The sequence below is a fragment of the Euprymna scolopes genome, chromosome 31 (genome assembly GCF_053919585.1).
Source record: "Euprymna scolopes isolate OS-2025 chromosome 31, ASM5391958v1, whole genome shotgun sequence".
Taxonomy (NCBI): domain Eukaryota; kingdom Metazoa; phylum Mollusca; class Cephalopoda; order Sepiida; family Sepiolidae; genus Euprymna; species Euprymna scolopes.
In genome coordinates this window covers 55,450,388-55,468,309 of record NC_136512.1, presented here as the reverse complement: position 1 = coordinate 55,468,309, position 17,922 = coordinate 55,450,388, and the positions used below count along the sequence as shown (strand labels likewise).

Genomic DNA, 17,922 nt, shown 5'->3' with positions numbered 1-17,922 from the left:
AGATTTGAGCCCGTCTTTAGGAGTTGCGCACATATCCATCGTATTATTTCTTTCCACGTCCTCATTCCACCATCATGTCAACCTATGCTATGGGAGCCATTTCATCCACTTACAAGTCTGCTCTGTTGCCTCCAACAGTGTATCTTTCAACCTCTTCCACTGTTCTTTCACACTTCCAAAAGTTTGGTAACCGAAAGTTCCTTTAATCAGTCTCTAAACTTATGATTCACTTGTTCTTCATTCAACTTCCACACCTTTCCCCCTGCGGATAAACATTCTATTTACCTAATGAGGTTTCTTTCAGCTTGAAATTGCAAATGATTTGATTGTGCTGTGTCCTGATATATTCACCAAGCACTATTTTCACATCACTCAAGAGCTCTATCCTTCTTCCAAATCGGCAGATAATCTACCTGCATCTTTGCTGTACCTGATAAATATTGCTATTTTCCGAAAAAGAATGCTTGAAACCATCATGTACATGGCAAGAGAAAATTCCTCCTCCTTCAAAATTCCTATCACCATATTCATTCACTCGATGTACGTCCTCAAACTCTCCAAAGATCTTCCCAATATAACCATTCAACCCTCCCACATTGCCCACTCCCCTCTCATCCACCTCTCCCAATCACTGCAATAAGCTTGTCATAGAACTCTTTGTGTTTTCACTCAGACCATATTGTGCCGCATAAACAAATAAAACTGTAAAAATTCTTTCACTTACCATCAACTTCATCAGAATTATTCGCTCATTTACACGTTTAACTTCAATCCTGTTTTCCTATTCTTTTCTCTGCTATAAAAATACAAACCCCTGTTCTCTTTTCATTATCCAATCCAATACAGTTTTATACCTTGCATGAAGAATATTATGAGGGGATTGGAAATGAATAAAAGTTATTCACTTACAAAGGCATTTTATAACAAGTATTTATTGACATTGCATTTAAAGATGACCCTATTGTAGCTATTGTAGTTAGCAGATAAGCAATCTTGTAGCAATGTGTTTCACAGATAGGAAGTTCTTAGGAAGAAACTCTATTTATTAAAATTCTGGTTGATGTTAAGCACATAAAGGAACCAAAATTCTTTGTAGTGGTTGTAGGAAGTTGAATGCCTGCTATAAATGTTTTACAAGAAGAAATCGGATTGAAGCTCAGTCGAGCACCTTTCATGGAAATAACAACAGAGTAAAAAGAGACTAACAGCATCCCTTCTGTGTTAAAGGATCTGTAGAGAACGGAATTGGTCACTAGATTATGAAATCAATTTTGAAATTTGTCAAGGCAAGAAAGTATACCTCGAGTGGCATGTACTGAGATATGGCAGCAGTACAACATGTTTGTTTGTTTTACAACTAGCATGTTTTTACCCTGTAAGATCAATTTCATATTTTATTTTTTGTTTTGCAACAGCAACAGTTGATGACATCCGCTTCAACACATGCCTTTCATAATGAAACCTTCTTTCAAAAAATCCTTCTTTCAATCACATGAAATATGCATTTAACACTTTCATATCCTTATTTTCAGGATATAGCTCGTGATTGTTTACGTATCCAAACCCTGCAAATGTTTGGAGATTACTTGTGTGGAATTGAACCTCCAATGTTGTCGTTCAATGTGGAAACCAAAGAATATTTCTCTGTGGCTCCACTTGAAAGATGCAATGAAAGTGAAACAGAACTGAACATATTTGATGATGCTACAACGGAGGTAAATCTAATTTTTTACTTCTCGCATGATTTTTTTTGTTTATTTACCATCTATAATAGTATAATCACAGTATTTCTCCCATCACTCTCTCTCTCTCACACACACACATATATAATCTCTGATTTTCCATCTTTATCTCTTAAATTTCCTTTCTGCCAGCATTTTGGACCTGTTCATTAAACGGAAATAGGACTTAAATGTTGGAGACTAACAATTTAGTATGTCTTGCAAGATGCACATTTTTTTCAGTTTTAATTTTCTATCTTTGTGTGTTTTATGTGTAATTTTGCGTAGGGTAAATTCCAAAAATAATAAACCAATCATGAATTGTTGAAGAAGACCTTTAGATATAAGATTGAGTAATGTGAGCTATATTTAGTTTTATATAAAGGAGGCTGGAAACACTTTGAAAAATCAGATTATGAAATTTTAATATTTTAGACCTCAATTAATAAAAAAATATTTCCAAAATTAGATATTCTTTGGTACATATTAGAGGGTTGTTATAGAAGAAATTCCAATACATCCAATTTTTGTGCAGTTTGATTCAAAGTTATTTAGACATTAATTAAGCGAGATTCTCTAGATTTAAATTCTTTAACACTACTTAAGCTTAGGCCTCAAATTTTAGATTTTTTTTTATTTTAAAATTAGCCTCTTTGCCTGGCATTGCTCAGGTGTTTGGAGGTGTGTGTTGAGCAAAAAAATTAAAAAAGTGATAGTAGGTAGGCAGGCTTGAACCCGTTTCACGAAGGTGAAAAAGAAAGTGAAAGAAAATCTGACATCTTAGCAACTGTCTTCATGACCCGAATGGAAGTCAAAAGTGTTGAAATTAACCAAAGTCAATCCAACGGTGATGATGACTTGCTAAAATGTTGGCGAAAAATCGACCCCTCCTTGTACAAAACGGTTGAGTGTAGGGTGAGGGAATTGATGTTTTTGGCCAATTTTTCGATATTTGTCGTCAGAGACGTCGAGCTTCAAAATGATACCAATTTTGTCAAAATCCATTGCCTCTGTCAAAAGTTTTGCGAGACATACATACATACATTTAAACAGACAGGTGAAATTTATATTATAGAAGACTAGCGGGGGGTACCTGGCGTTGCCCGGGTGTTTGTAGGTGTGTGTATGGGGGGGGGGTAATTAATAACCCTGCTTAAATATTATAAAAAAAGACGATGTAAAAAAAAAAAAACAACCCAAAACCAAAACAGAAAAAAAGATGGCATAAATAAACCTGTGTATGGGGGAGGGGTAAACTAAAGAATAAGCGAAGTAATAAAAAAAAACGTTGCCCGGGTGTTTAAAGGTGTAAAAGAAAAAAAATAGTTTAGGTCGGGAAGAGGGATTGAACCCGGAAAGCCTTGACGACGCGGAGGTGGAGACCAAAACCAACTACTTAACCATCTCGACTACGAGTGAGAGTAATTTATTAGCTGTTAAGTTAAGGCTTATAAAGCTAGTAAAAGAGGTTTGATTGATAGGAAGACGCTAAATGAAGTCATCGCGGGATAGTTATTTTTAGTTTTCACTTCCCCCCCAGATGATGGTGGGAAGGGGGGAAAGCAGCGCGTGAAAGCCGAGAACACAAAATTTTAATTTCACTGTATTTATACTTAAATGCAGGACAAACAATGGACATAGCGAAATAGCGCGAATCTCATAAAAGTCGACGTAAATAAATCTAGAGACGACCCGCGTTCTCAAATCCTACATATTATGATATAGGACCCATATACACAGTTTTAAGCGATAGTAACGACCCCGGGAGCACATGCGAAAGAAGCCTTTTGAAGACATACACGAAATGGTCACACACATTTTACCTTTTATATATATACACTAGCAGGGCTACCCGGCGTTGCTCGGGACCGTATAAACAATGAAAAAACAAAAGCAGATATTGAACATATGTTTTATTCTTAGGGGAGAGGAATCTTTCATCTCAAGTTTTAGCATTACAAACAAACATTTGTCTTTTATATATATAGATAATGACAGGTTTTTTGGGGGCCCCCCTCGAAGATAACTGATCAGTTGACCAACTTCTACTGGTCCGTTTGATGTGAAATTTCGATATTTGTCATCCGGGTGATGGGGCTTCGATATGATACCAAATTTGTCAAGTTTGGTTCCGTCTTTCAAAAGTTTTAGCGTTACAAACAAACATACATACACACAGACGTTTGGCTTTTATATATATAGACTAGCAGGGCTACCCGGCGTTGCTCGGGACCGTATAAACAATGAAAAAACAAAAGCAGATATTGAATATATGTTTTATTCTTAGGGGAGAGGAATCTTTCATCTCTATGTATTATTTGTTTTATCTACCCTAGGACTGGTATTGTTCATGTTTTATCCCTAGCGTAGGTAATTTACAGCATGTATATGAAATTGTTTTACCTTAGGGAGAAGAGAACAGGTAATATACAACATAATGTGTCTATATTACATCCCTGGCAACGCCTAGAAACCAGCTAGAACATGTATTTCAGTCAATCTTTATTACATCCTGGGCTATGCCGGGAAACCAGCTAATCTCTATTTAGTGTGTCCTTTCTTTTATTAGGTATCAGAATAGGTATCCAGATTTCTACTTCTATACAAATATGATATTGTAGTACAGTAAATGTCAAATTGTTTTTCAAGTATTAGTTTGTAACGTTTGTACTGACTTCATCAGATGTCATGTAAGAAACTGAATTCTATGTAAGAAGACTTTATCTGAAGTGTTTTTATTTTGGTATATCATGTGTGATTACACTGTAGTAATTGCGCTGAAAGCATGTTAATTACAAATGACAAAAGTTAAATCAATTTCTGATTCAGCTACACAATATAAACTAAAGGAAATCAAATTTGCAAAATAAAAGCAATATGTAGTTATGGGTTAGTTTGGAGTTAGAATAAAAAGCCAACAAAACAGTTAGTTTGTATTGTGTAGATTGGTCATTTCTGATAGTATTGAGAGTCGTCAATGAAAATCTTAATTTCTGACAAAATACTGAATGTTTCTTGGATACCCATTCGTAAAAAGTACCTTTTTTGGAAAAAAAAAAAAAACACTCCCCGGATCACCTTCACCACCTTAAAAAAAAACAACTTTATTCTTCAAAAAATGTGCACATTGTTAGTGTAAAAAACAGATTCGCACCACTTGATGAAATCAAGCATAGTAATATTTTAGTAAAGAAAATATGAAATTGATTTTCAATAATTAGTTTGAATGAATATCAGAAAATGTAATTGTTTGATGCATAAGAAAGAACTCATCTGCTGAATTTGATATTAAGCAGCAAAATATTTCAAAACATAAAAGTGTGAAACATAACATGAATACTCTCCATTGTCACTTGAAAACATTGGTCTTGGTAGGCAGTTTATTAGATGGTGAAATAGTGGTCTTGGTATGGTGTGCTTAATATTATTGTATGCAAAATGTAAAAACACAAAAGAGGGTACAATCAATATTGAAAAAGTAACATCTGTCACAGAAAATAGTAATTTATAAATATCAAAAGAAATATTATTCTGTACTTAAAATGTTAAACTTACTGTTAACAATAATTTAAAATGGTGATCAGGATGAGTCCAACAACTTAGTCCTTGAGCTTTCTTATTGGTCATAGTAAAAAGAAATTGTAGTCTTTCAAGTTTGTTGGTCGCATTGGGATTCTTGGAATGTATCAACAGATTCCTGCATATGAATCTTTGTTAATTCCACACAATACAAAATATATATACAAAACAAAGTAAAGCAAAGTATAGGGTTAGTTGTGTCCTCTAATTATCAACCAAGTATATGTATTGATAAAAAGATAAAAGCAATTGAAATGTTTATTACAATGTATCAATATTAAATTTTTATCATGAACAACAAATCGAAATAATGATAGATATTTTGTGCTTATACGAAACTGGAATCAAGGATTGTCACCTGTGATTTTATATATGTCAATAGTGCATGCCACTACAAATGATATTAGCCAAATTAAGTTTTGTTTATTTCACCCATTATAAAATATATACACAAAATGCAGTAAACAAAGTTTAGGTTTACTTAATGATAAGTTTAGGTTCGAGAAATAAGCAAAGAAAAGAAAAAAAGATACATTTGTTTATAGTGTGTAAATTGTAAGTTTGTAAATATTTAAAACTATCCACACTGGTATGTGGAAATTCTAGATACCTATTGTTATAAAGTTTCAATTCATGTTTGATATATCACTCTACATGTTCCCTGTTGCACCCCAAAGATGTAAATGATTATCGAGAAAGTGAAATGAAACAGTATTTGAAATAAAATAGAAACAAATGCTGATGTTTACTATATAAAACACTGTGTTCAATGGAATTGAGCCTTATACAATATTGGTGGAATAAAAAAATCCATTTTTTTAATTCAATTTAAGAAATGAGCAAAAATTTGATATTTAAAATATTTGGCATGAAGAAAAAGAAATATAAGATAAAAGGTGATAAAGCAGTAAGAATCATATGCTGAATTCAATTAAAAACAAATATGATTGTCAAAGAAATATCATGAAAATTTTGTAAGTGAAAAAAATTATTTTTTGATATATTTGGTTTCGAAGTATTAAGAAACATGTACAACTTCATGTTAAAGACAAAACGAAAACTGTACTAATGATAATGACAATGGTGAAAGGAAATTGGAAAAAAATGTATCGGAGGTAAAATGTTGGTCACATATACGTTTGTGTGGTATGCATGAAACACGTGTAGAAAATTATATTTTCTGATGCTGAAAGTAAGAAGAGAAACATTGTTAAAAAATGATCTAAAAGGCAATAGTAAAATCCTCATTTTTAGTGTGGGATATGTTGTTTGTTTCAATTGAGAAAGGAAACTTTAATTTATACAATTTGATGTTATAGATCACAAGTTTTATTACAATAAACATTGTGTTCTTTAATTATCAACCAAGTATATTTATTGATAAAAAGAGAATGTAATGGACATGTTTATTATAATTTATCAATATTAAATTGTTATGAAAAACCAATGGAAAGCGTGAATGTTATTTGGTGTTTTTAAAAAACAGCTACCAATGATTGTAACCAGTGATATTTGTGTATGCTAACAGTGCAAATGTGGTGGTGAAATGAATTTTTGTTTATTCTTCACAATATAAAATATATACACAAAACTAAAACATAATTTACGGTTAGTTAATGATAAGTTTAGGTTAGAGAATTAAGCAAAATTATAGATACCTATTGTTATAAAGCACCAATTCATGTTTGGTATATCAATCTACATGTTCCTTGTAGCACCCCAGAGAGGTAAATGAGTGTCAACAAAATGAAATAAAACATAGTATTTGAAATAAAATGAAAAAGTGCTTGAAAAGTGAAATATGCTGATGTTTACTATCTAAAACATTGCGTTCAATGCAATTGAAACTTATACTATATTGGTGGACTAAGAATTAAAGAAATAAAATTTAAGAAATTAGCAAAAAATTGATATATAAAATATTTGGCATGAAGAAAAACAAATATAAGACAAAAGGGGGAAAAGCAGTAACAATCATGTGCTGAAGTTCATTGAAAATAAATCGTTTGTCAAAGAAATATAATGAAAATTCTCAGAGTGAAAAAAAAATGGGATTTTTACAAATCTGGTTTCCAAGTAATAGGAAACATGTACAGCTTCATTTTAACGACAAAATGTAAACTGTAGTAATGGTAATGAGAATGTTGAAGGAAATTGGCAAAAAATTGTTAGTCAAATGTTGATCAAATATTATAAGTTTGTGTGATATGCATGAAACGTTTAGAATATGATCTGCTCTCATGCTGAAAGCAAGTAGAGAAACATTGTGAAAAAATGATGTAAACCTAAGCTAAGCAAACGACCAGTGAATGGAAATGTTTATTATAATGTATCAAGATGAACATATTATCATGAAAAAGCAAATCGAAATAGTGATAGTTATTTGGTGCTTATACGAAACAGGTATCAAGTATTGTCACCAGTGATTTTATTGATGTTAACAGTGCATGTCACTAAAAATAATGATGGTAGCGAAATTAAGTTTTGTTAATTCTACCCAATATAAAATATATACGCAAAACAAAGTAAACAAAGTTACGGGTTAGTTAATGATAAGTTTAGGTTCGAGAAATAAGCAAAGGAAAAGAAAAAAAAGGTACATGTGTTTATATTGTGTAAAATGTTAGTCTGTAAATATTTCAAACTATCAACACTGGTATGTGTAAATCCTAGATACCTATTGTCATAAAGTACCACTTCTTGTTTGATATATCACTCTACATGTTCCCTGCAGCATCCCAGAGAGTTAAATGAGTGTCCACAAAATGAAATAAAACATAGTACTGGAAATAAAATAAAATAAGAATATGTCTGAAAAGAAATAAATGCTGTTTACTATATAAAAAGTTGTTTTCAAGTGTCAAATGGAATTGAATCTTATACAATGTTGGTGGATTATGAAATTGCATGAAAGAAATAACATTGGAGAAATAAGAAAAAAGTTTATATATACAATATTTACAAATGTAAGATAAAAGGTGAAGAAGGGCCAAATCCGAGATCTATAAATCGTAAATTTTCAAAGTGAAAACAGATATTTTTTTTTTTTTTTTAGATCTGCTTTCCAAGTAATAGTAACCATGTACAGCTTCATTTTAAATGAAAACTGTACTAATGATAATGTTCATGGTGAAAGGAAATTGGAAAAAAATTAAAAATGTCAGAGGTAAAATGTTTGTGTGGTATGCATGAAACACGTGTAGAAAATGATCTCATGCTGAAAGTAAGAGAAACATAGCTAAAAAATTATGTAAACGCAATAGTAAAATCCTCATTTTTAGAAACATAGTGTGGGGTATGTTGTTTGTTTCAATTGAGAAAGGAAAGTTTAATTTTTAGAATTGGATGTTATAGATCACAAGTTTTATTACAATAAACATTGTGTTCTCTAATTATCAACCAAGTATATTTATTGATAAAAAAAGAAAAGTAATGGACATGTTTATTATAATTTATCAATATTAAATTGTTATCATGAAAAACCAATGGAAAGCGTGTTGGTTATTTCGTGTTCATAAGAAAAAACATCATGGGTTGTCACCAGTGATTTTATGTATGCTAACATTTCGCTGCAAATGTGGTAGCTAAATGTCTTTTTGGTTATTCTACACAAAATAAAATATATACACAAAACAAAGTAAAAGAAATGTCAGGGTTAGTTAATGATAAGCTTAGTACCAAGAAATAAGCACAGAATAAGGAAAAGAAAGATACATTTGTTGATATTGTGTCGATTGGTGAATTTGTTGGTTCATTTTGTTTTATGACATATCAACACTATATCAGGTTATTTCATGCCCAATCTAGTGACATTTTTTTTTCCTAGAATATATTTGTTTATTTAATGTTGGTTTCTATTTAACTCATAATTGGGACCCTAACAGGTACTACTACTCCAGATCAGAGTGGACCTGGTAGCAATAGCAATTAAATGGTGGCTTCACACTTCACAAAGCCCCATGTTTGGATACAGTTTATGGTCATATCCAGGACCTGGTGAATTTGTAAATAATTGAAACGATCAACACTGGCGAGTTAGAATTCTACATACCTATTGTTATAAAGTACCAATTTATGTTTTACATATCACTCCACAACGTTGCTGCAGAATCCAGACAGTTGAAAGAGTCTCAAGAAACTGAAAAGCTATTTAGTACTCTTAAATAAAATAACATGCATAAAGAAATCCTAATATAAGACAATAGATGAAAAAGCAATAAAAATTTTGTGTGGAATCAAGTGAAAACAGTTTCTTTGTCAAAGAAATTGCATGAAGATTCTCAGAGACTTTTCCTTCCTCGTTCCCTTCCCTTTTGGTGGAAGGAAACTTTCACAGTGGCTCAGAAGGTGGGCTGAGCACACTTCCTACAAAGGTGGGATGGGTAAATTTCTTTTTCATTTGGTTGCCTGGAGGACAGGCTTAGGCCCCCCCCCCCAAAAAAAAAGGTTGGAGCCAGGGAACTTCTCCTCCCAGAAGGGGGAGGGGGGCCCGGGAAGGCTTCTCTTCCCATATTTTTTGTTTTGTGTAAGGTTGATCTCTTTCCAAAGGGAGTAAGAGGATATCCCTCTCTTAGGAGGAGAGCGAAGGCTCCCTGGGCCTCCCATCCTCCTTCTGAGAGAAGTTCCCCGGCTTCCACATTCATTGCTCAGCCCGCCGTCCAGGCAATCAGAGTCTGATTGTCTGCCGTATATAAAAAGGCGATTTTAGCTTGTCAGGCGGTATGCTATGCGTAGACCATTTTTCTTCCACCTGTTGACCTTCCCTCCCTGTCATACAATACGCTTAAACAGGATATTTTAATTTATGCAGATTCCATATAGACTTTTAGTTTCCCAGGGTGTATACCCTCCGTTGACCATTTATGTTTAAGAGTTTTCCTTGCCCCTTCTCTGCCCCAGAATGGGAAGGGAGCTCTTTCCCACTGTATGGGGGGGGGGCGGCTTTCTTTTATGGTTATGTGGGGAGCCTTACCTTTACCCCCCTTAAGGTGGTAGGTCTTTTTTGTAAAATTGTTAGTCAAATGTTGATCAAATATTATAAGTTTTTGTGATATGCATGAAACATGTGCAGAATATGATCTGCTCTCATGCTGAAAGCAAGTAGAGAAACATTGTGAAAAAATGATGTAAACCTAAGCTAAGCAAACGACCAGTCAATGGAAATGTTTATTATAATGTATCAACAATAACACATTATCATAGTTATTTGGTGCTTATACGAAACAGGTATCAGGGATTGTCACCATTGATTTTATTTATGTTAACAGTGCATGTCACTACAAATAATGATGGTAGCGAAATTAAGTTTTGTTTATTCTACCTAATATAAAGTATATACACAAAACAAAGTAAACATCTGCTGAATTTGATATTAAGCAGCAAAATATTTCAAAACATAAAAATGTGAAACATAACATGAATACTCTCCATTGTCACTTGAAAACATTGGTCTTGGTAGGCAGTTTATTAGATGCTCAAATAGTGGTCTTGGTATGGTGTGCTTAATATTATTGTATGCAAAATTTAAAAACACAAAAGAGGGTACAATCAATATTGAAAAAGTAACATCTGTCACAGAAAATAGTAATTTATAAATATCAAAAGGAATATTATTCTGTAATTAAAATGTTAAACTTACTGTTAACAATAATTTAAAATGGTGATCAGGATGAGTCCAACAACTTAGTCCTTGAGCTTTCTTATTGGTCATAGTAAAAAAAAATTGTAGTCTTTCAAGTTTGTTGGTCGCATTGGGATTCTTGGAATGTATCAACAGATTCCTGCATATGAATCTTTGTTAATTTCACACAATACAAAATATATATACAAAACAAAGTAAAGCATAGTATAGGGTTAGTTGTGTCCTCTAATTATCAACCAACTATTGCTAAAAAGAGAAAAGCACTGGAAATGTTTCTTATAATGTATCAATATTGAATTGTTCTCATGAAACACAAATCGAAATAGTGATAGTTATTTGGCGCTTATAAGAAACAGGTATCAGGGATTTTGGTGTATCAGATGTTTTTACAGTGAACTTAACTTTCAAGAAACAAATTGGTATGCAATGACATAGGCTAAGAATCTTAGACAAAATATATTCAAATGAAAAAAAATGTTGAACACTTATAACTTTGTATGGACTCTCAAAAACATTTGTAAAAAATGTGTAAACAAATGTAAAAAAAAATGATCCGCTCTACTTGATGACATCAAGCATAGTAATATTTTAGTGAAGAAAATATGAAATTGATGTTCAGTGATTAGTTTGGATGAATGAGAAAATGTAATTGTTTGATGCATAAAAATAACTCATTTGCTGTATTTAATATTAAGCAGCAAAATATAGTGATTTGAATATTTAGGAAAACATCAAACCAGATTATGTAAAAAAAAAAAGATGAAATTAGAAAATATATATTTTATGCTTATGAGTTTTGCCAATTAAAATTTTGTGGCAGAAATTGGGTGATTACCAAGTAATTTTATTTTGGTAAAATTCTTAAATTATTTCAATGTTTATTATAATTTCTAATTAGTGACTTGTTATCATCAAAATCCGCCCCAAAGAGTGTCCTTTCTTTTATTAGGTATCAGAATAGGTATCCAGATTTCTACTTCTATACAAATGTGATATTGTAGTACAGTAAATGTCAAATTGTTTTTCAAGTATTAGTTTGTAACGTTTGTACTGACTTCATCAGATGTCATGTAAGGAACTGAATTCTATTTAAGACTTTATCTGAAGTGTTTTTATTTTGGTAGATCATGTGTGATTACACTGTAGTAATTGCGCTGATAGCATGTTAACTACAAATGACAAAAGATAAATCAATTTCTGATTCAGCTACACAATATAAACTAAAGGAAATAAAATTTGCAAAATAAAAGAAAAATGTAGTTATGGGTTAGTTTGGAGTTAGAATAAAAAGCCAACAAAACAGTTAGTTTATATTGTGTAGACTGTTTAATTAACTTTGTTCATTTCTGATAGTATTGAGAGTGGTCAATGAAAACCTTAATTTCTGACAAAATACTGTAATTTTCTTGGATACCCATTCGTAAAAAGTACCTTTTTTGTGAAAAAAAAAACACTCCCCAGATCACCTTCACCACCTAAAACACAAAAACAAAAATATCTTTATTCTTCAAATATTGTTGTTGACTGGAGGGCGGGCTGAGCACTCCCAAAAAGGTAGGAGCCGGGGAACTTCTCCTCCCAGAAAGGGGGCCCGGGAAGGCTTCCCTGTCCCCATATTTTTTTTTTTTTTTATGTAAGGTTGATCTCTTTCCGAATGGAGTAAGCGGAACCGACAGGGGGGGGGGGTCAATCAACCATACAAAAGGATATCTATCTCTTAGTTGAAAGAGGGAAGGTCTCCCTGTCCTCCCATACCCCTTCTGAGAGAAGTTTCCCCAGCTCTCAGCTTTGGGGGGGGGGGTAGGAGGGCTTAGCCCGCCCTCAAGGCAAATAGTCTGACTGTCTGCCTTATATAAAAAGGCGATTTTAGCTGGTCAGGTGGTATGACCTGCATTGACTATTTTTCCTCCACCTGTTGACCTTCCTTAATATTTATTTTTAATAATAAACACATTTTATTTTAATATTAATATTTATTTGTAATAATAAACACATTATATTATTTTAAATATTAATATTTATTTTTAATAATAAACACATATTATTTTAAATATTAATATTTATTTATAATAATAAACACATTTTATTCTACTTTAAATATTAATATTTATTTTTAATAATAAAAACAATTTTAATATGTATTTTTTAATAATAAACACATTTTTATTTTAATAATTATTTTTAATACTAACTCATTTTATTATTGTAAATGTTAATATTTATTTTTAATAATTATTGTTATTTAATAATAATATCTTCTATTTTTTTACTGTTTATGTCTAACTTTTATCGACTTTTTCTTTTTTAATTGGACTTTTTTTTGTATTTATTAACTGTTTTATTCTTTATGGACTCTTTTTCGAACATCGAAATTTTAAAATTAGTTTTATTTAAAAAAAAAAAAAGACGGTGTTGTTTTTTTAATTGAATTCTACACTTTTTCAACAAACTGTTACAGACATAATGGACTACCCCCAACAAAAAACTGCGAATAAAATATATAAAACTCGTAATTTCTGTTTTTAAAGTGGGTTGTTTATTTTCCTTATGAAATATACTTTCAAAATAAACTATTACAGTCGTTAAAAACATAATAGAAGTATTATTTTTTATTTTTTAAAAACAATGTTTACAAAATGTCTAAGCGCGTTTCTCTCGATGGCTTTTAATAATAAAAATGTGGAAACCTTTAAACTGTCGAATATGATTTTTAGGTAATTTAAAAAGAAAATGCTATGGACTGTTTTTCGAACATCGAAATTTTAAATTTTAAAATTAGTTTTATTTAAAAAAAAAAAAAAAGACGGTGTTGTTTTTTTAATCGAATTCTAAACTCAACAAACTTTTAGACATAATGGACTGTTTGTCAAACATCGAAAATTTTAAAAATAACGTTTTATGTACTATTCTAGAGTTATCGAATCTATAAAGTCTATTTTTTTATATGCTAGTGCAGAGAGTGATCCGTGCTAGATTAAGAATGGCTTTTAATAATAAAAATGTGGAAACCTTTAAACTGTCGAATATGATTTTTAGCATACTGTAATTTTCGTGTACATAAGCGTCCTCATGGAAACAAAATATTTTTACAAAAAAATAGTAGCATTGAGTTAAATAAATAACTGTTGCCAGAATTTATCGAATTTTTATTTTTTAATAGCGTTTTCTTAAAACGAATAGAAAAATAATTTCCCATGAAAAAAAAAAGAAAATGCTATTAAAAAGTATAAAAAAAATTTAAAAAAAAAAAAAAAAATTCTGTAAACATTGAAAAAAAAATATTTGTACCCAAAAAGTATTAGCATATAAGTTAAATAAATAACTGTTGTACGTACGTAAAATAAAAAACACACCGAATGGTTTGAAAATGAAAGTGTGTGAGAGAGAGGGGGGGGGGAGAGAAAGCGGTGTATATTGAAGTTAGTTCCTAACCAAAAGCGGTGCATTCGCCATTAGTGGACGTTGACGTCACGTCACGTGACATGACTAAGCGTTTTCAAACGAATAGAAAAATAGAAAGAGGGTGAAAAATGTTAAACTTACTGTTAACAATAATTTAAAATGGTGATCAGGATGAGTCCAAGAACTTAGTCCTTGAGCTTTCTTATTGGTCATAGTAAAAAAAAATTGTAGTCTTTCAAGTTTGTTGGTCGCATTGGGATTCTTGGAATGTATCAACAGATTCCTGCATATGAATCTTTGTTAATTTCACACAATACAAAATATATATACAAAACAAAGTAAAGCATAGTATAGGGTTAGTTGTGTCCTCTAATTATCAACCAACTATTGCTAAAAAGAGAAAAGCACTGGAAATGTTTCTTATAATGTATCAATATTGAATTGTTCTCATGAAACACAAATCGAAATAGTGATAGTTATTTGGCGCTTATAAGAAACAGGTATCAGGGATTTTGGTGTATCAGATGTTTTTACAGTGAACTTAACTTTCAAGAAACAAATTGGTATGCAATGACATAGGCTAAGAATCTTAGACAAAATATATTCAAATGAAAAAAAATGTTGAACACTTATAACTTTGTATGGACTCTCAAAAACATTTGTAAAAAATGTGTAAACAAATGTAAAAAAAAATGATCCGCTCTACTTGATGACATCAAGCATAGTAATATTTTAGTGAAGAAAATATGAAATTGATGTTCAGTGATTAGTTTGGATGAATGAGAAAATGTAATTGTTTGATGCATAAAAATAACTCATTTGCTGTATTTAATATTAAGCAGCAAAATATAGTGATTTGAATATTTAGGAAAACATCAAACCAGATTATGTAAAAAAAAAAAGATGAAATTAGAAAATATATATTTTATGCTTATGAGTTTTGCCAATTAAAATTTTGTGGCAGAAATTGGGTGATTACCAAGTAATTTTATTTTGGTAAAATTCTTAAATTATTTCAATGTTTATTATAATTTCTAATTAGTGACTTGTTATCATCAAAATCCGCCCCAAAGAGTGTCCTTTCTTTTATTAGGTATCAGAATAGGTATCCAGATTTCTACTTCTATACAAATGTGATATTGTAGTACAGTAAATGTCAAATTGTTTTTCAAGTATTAGTTTGTAACGTTTGTACTGACTTCATCAGATGTCATGTAAGGAACTGAATTCTATTTAAGACTTTATCTGAAGTGTTTTTATTTTGGTAGATCATGTGTGATTACACTGTAGTAATTGCGCTGATAGCATGTTAACTACAAATGACAAAAGATAAATCAATTTCTGATTCAGCTACACAATATAAACTAAAGGAAATAAAATTTGCAAAATAAAAGAAAAATGTAGTTATGGGTTAGTTTGGAGTTAGAATAAAAAGCCAACAAAACAGTTAGTTTATATTGTGTAGACTGTTTAATTAACTTTGTTCATTTCTGATAGTATTGAGAGTGGTCAATGAAAACCTTAATTTCTGACAAAATACTGTAATTTTCTTGGATACCCATTCGTAAAAAGTACCTTTTTTGTGAAAAAAAAAACACTCCCCAGATCACCTTCACCACCTAAAACACAAAAACAAAAATATCTTTATTCTTCAAATATTGTTGTTGACTGGAGGGCGGGCTGAGCACTCCCAAAAAGGTAGGAGCCGGGGAACTTCTCCTCCCAGAAAGGGGGCCCGGGAAGGCTTCCCTGTCCCCATATTTTTTTTTTTTTTTATGTAAGGTTGATCTCTTTCCGAATGGAGTAAGCGGAACCGACAGGGGGGGGGGGTCAATCAACCATACAAAAGGATATCTATCTCTTAGTTGAAAGAGGGAAGGTCTCCCTGTCCTCCCATACCCCTTCTGAGAGAAGTTTCCCCAGCTCTCAGCTTTGGGGGGGGGGGTAGGAGGGCTTAGCCCGCCCTCAAGGCAAATAGTCTGACTGTCTGCCTTATATAAAAAGGCGATTTTAGCTGGTCAGGTGGTATGACCTGCATTGACTATTTTTCCTCCACCTGTTGACCTTCCTTAATATTTATTTTTAATAATAAACACATTTTATTTTAATATTAATATTTATTTGTAATAATAAACACATTATATTATTTTAAATATTAATATTTATTTTTAATAATAAACACATATTATTTTAAATATTAATATTTATTTATAATAATAAACACATTTTATTCTACTTTAAATATTAATATTTATTTTTAATAATAAAAACAATTTTAATATGTATTTTTTAATAATAAACACATTTTTATTTTAATAATTATTTTTAATACTAACTCATTTTATTATTATAAATGTTAATATTTATTTTTAATAATTATTGTTATTTAATAATAATATCTTCTATTTTTTTACTGTTTATGTCTAACTTTTATCGACTTTTTCTTTTTTAATTGGACTTTTTTTTGTATTTATTAACTGTTTTATTCTTTATGGACTCTTTTTCAAACATCGAAATTTTAAAATTAGTTTTATTTAAAAAAAAAAAAGACGGTGTTGTTTTTTTAATTGAATTCTACACTTTTTCAACAAACTGTTACAGACATAATGGACTACCCCCAACAAAAAACTGCGAATAAAATATATAAAACTCGTAATTTCTGTTTTTAAAGTGGGTTGTTTATTTTCCTTATGAAATATACTTTCAAAATAAACTATTACAGTCGTTAAAAACATAATAGAAGTATTATTTTTTATTTTTTAAAAACAATGTTTACAAAATGTCTAAGCGCGTTTCTCTCGATGGCTTTTAATAATAAAAATGTGGAAACCTTTAAACTGTCGAATATGATTTTTAGGTAATTTAAAAAGAAAATGCTATGGACTGTTTTTCGAACATCGAAATTTTAAATTTTAAAATTAGTTTTATTTAAAAAAAAAAAAAAAGACGGTGTTGTTTTTTTAATCGAATTCTAAACTCAACAAACTTTTAGACATAATGGACTGTTTGTCAAACATCGAAAATTTTAAAAATAACGTTTTATGTACTATTCTAGAGTTATCGAATCTATAAAGTCTATTTTTTTATATGCTAGTGCAGAGAGTGATCCGTGCTAGATTAAGAATGGCTTTTAATAATAAAAATGTGGAAACCTTTAAACTGTCGAATATGATTTTTAGCATACTGTAATTTTCGTGTACATAAGCGTCCTCATGGAAACAAAATATTTTTACAAAAAAATAGTAGCATTGAGTTAAATAAATAACTGTTGCCAGAATTTATCGAATTTTTATTTTTTAATAGCGTTTTCTTAAAACGAATAGAAAAATAATTTCCCATGAAAAAAAAAAGAAAATGCTATTAAAAAGTATAAAAAAAATTTAAAAAAAAAAAAAAAATTCTGTAAACATTGAAAAAAAAATATTTGTACCCAAAAAGTATTAGCATATAAGTTAAATAAATAACTGTTGTACGTACGTAAAATAAAAAACACACCGAATGGTTTGAAAATGAAAGTGTGTGAGAGAGAGGGGGGGGGAGAAAGCGGTGTATATTGAAGTTAGTTCCTAACCAAAAGCG

At 30.7% G+C, this 17,922-nt stretch overlaps 1 protein-coding gene across 3 annotated transcripts in view; it reads left to right on the top strand.

Moving 5' to 3' along the window:
• Positions 1–17,922, top strand: part of LOC145255758 (telomerase-binding protein EST1A-like) — a 232,684-nt gene that overhangs the window by 166,081 nt on the left and 48,681 nt on the right. For all 3 annotated transcript variants that reach the window (XM_080114411.1, XM_080114409.1, XM_080114410.1), the window contains exon 14: positions 1,533–1,715. In XM_080114411.1, coding sequence (XP_079970537.1) covers positions 1,533–1,715 — 183 coding nt within the window. The remainder of the gene's footprint in view (positions 1–1,532; positions 1,716–17,922) is intronic.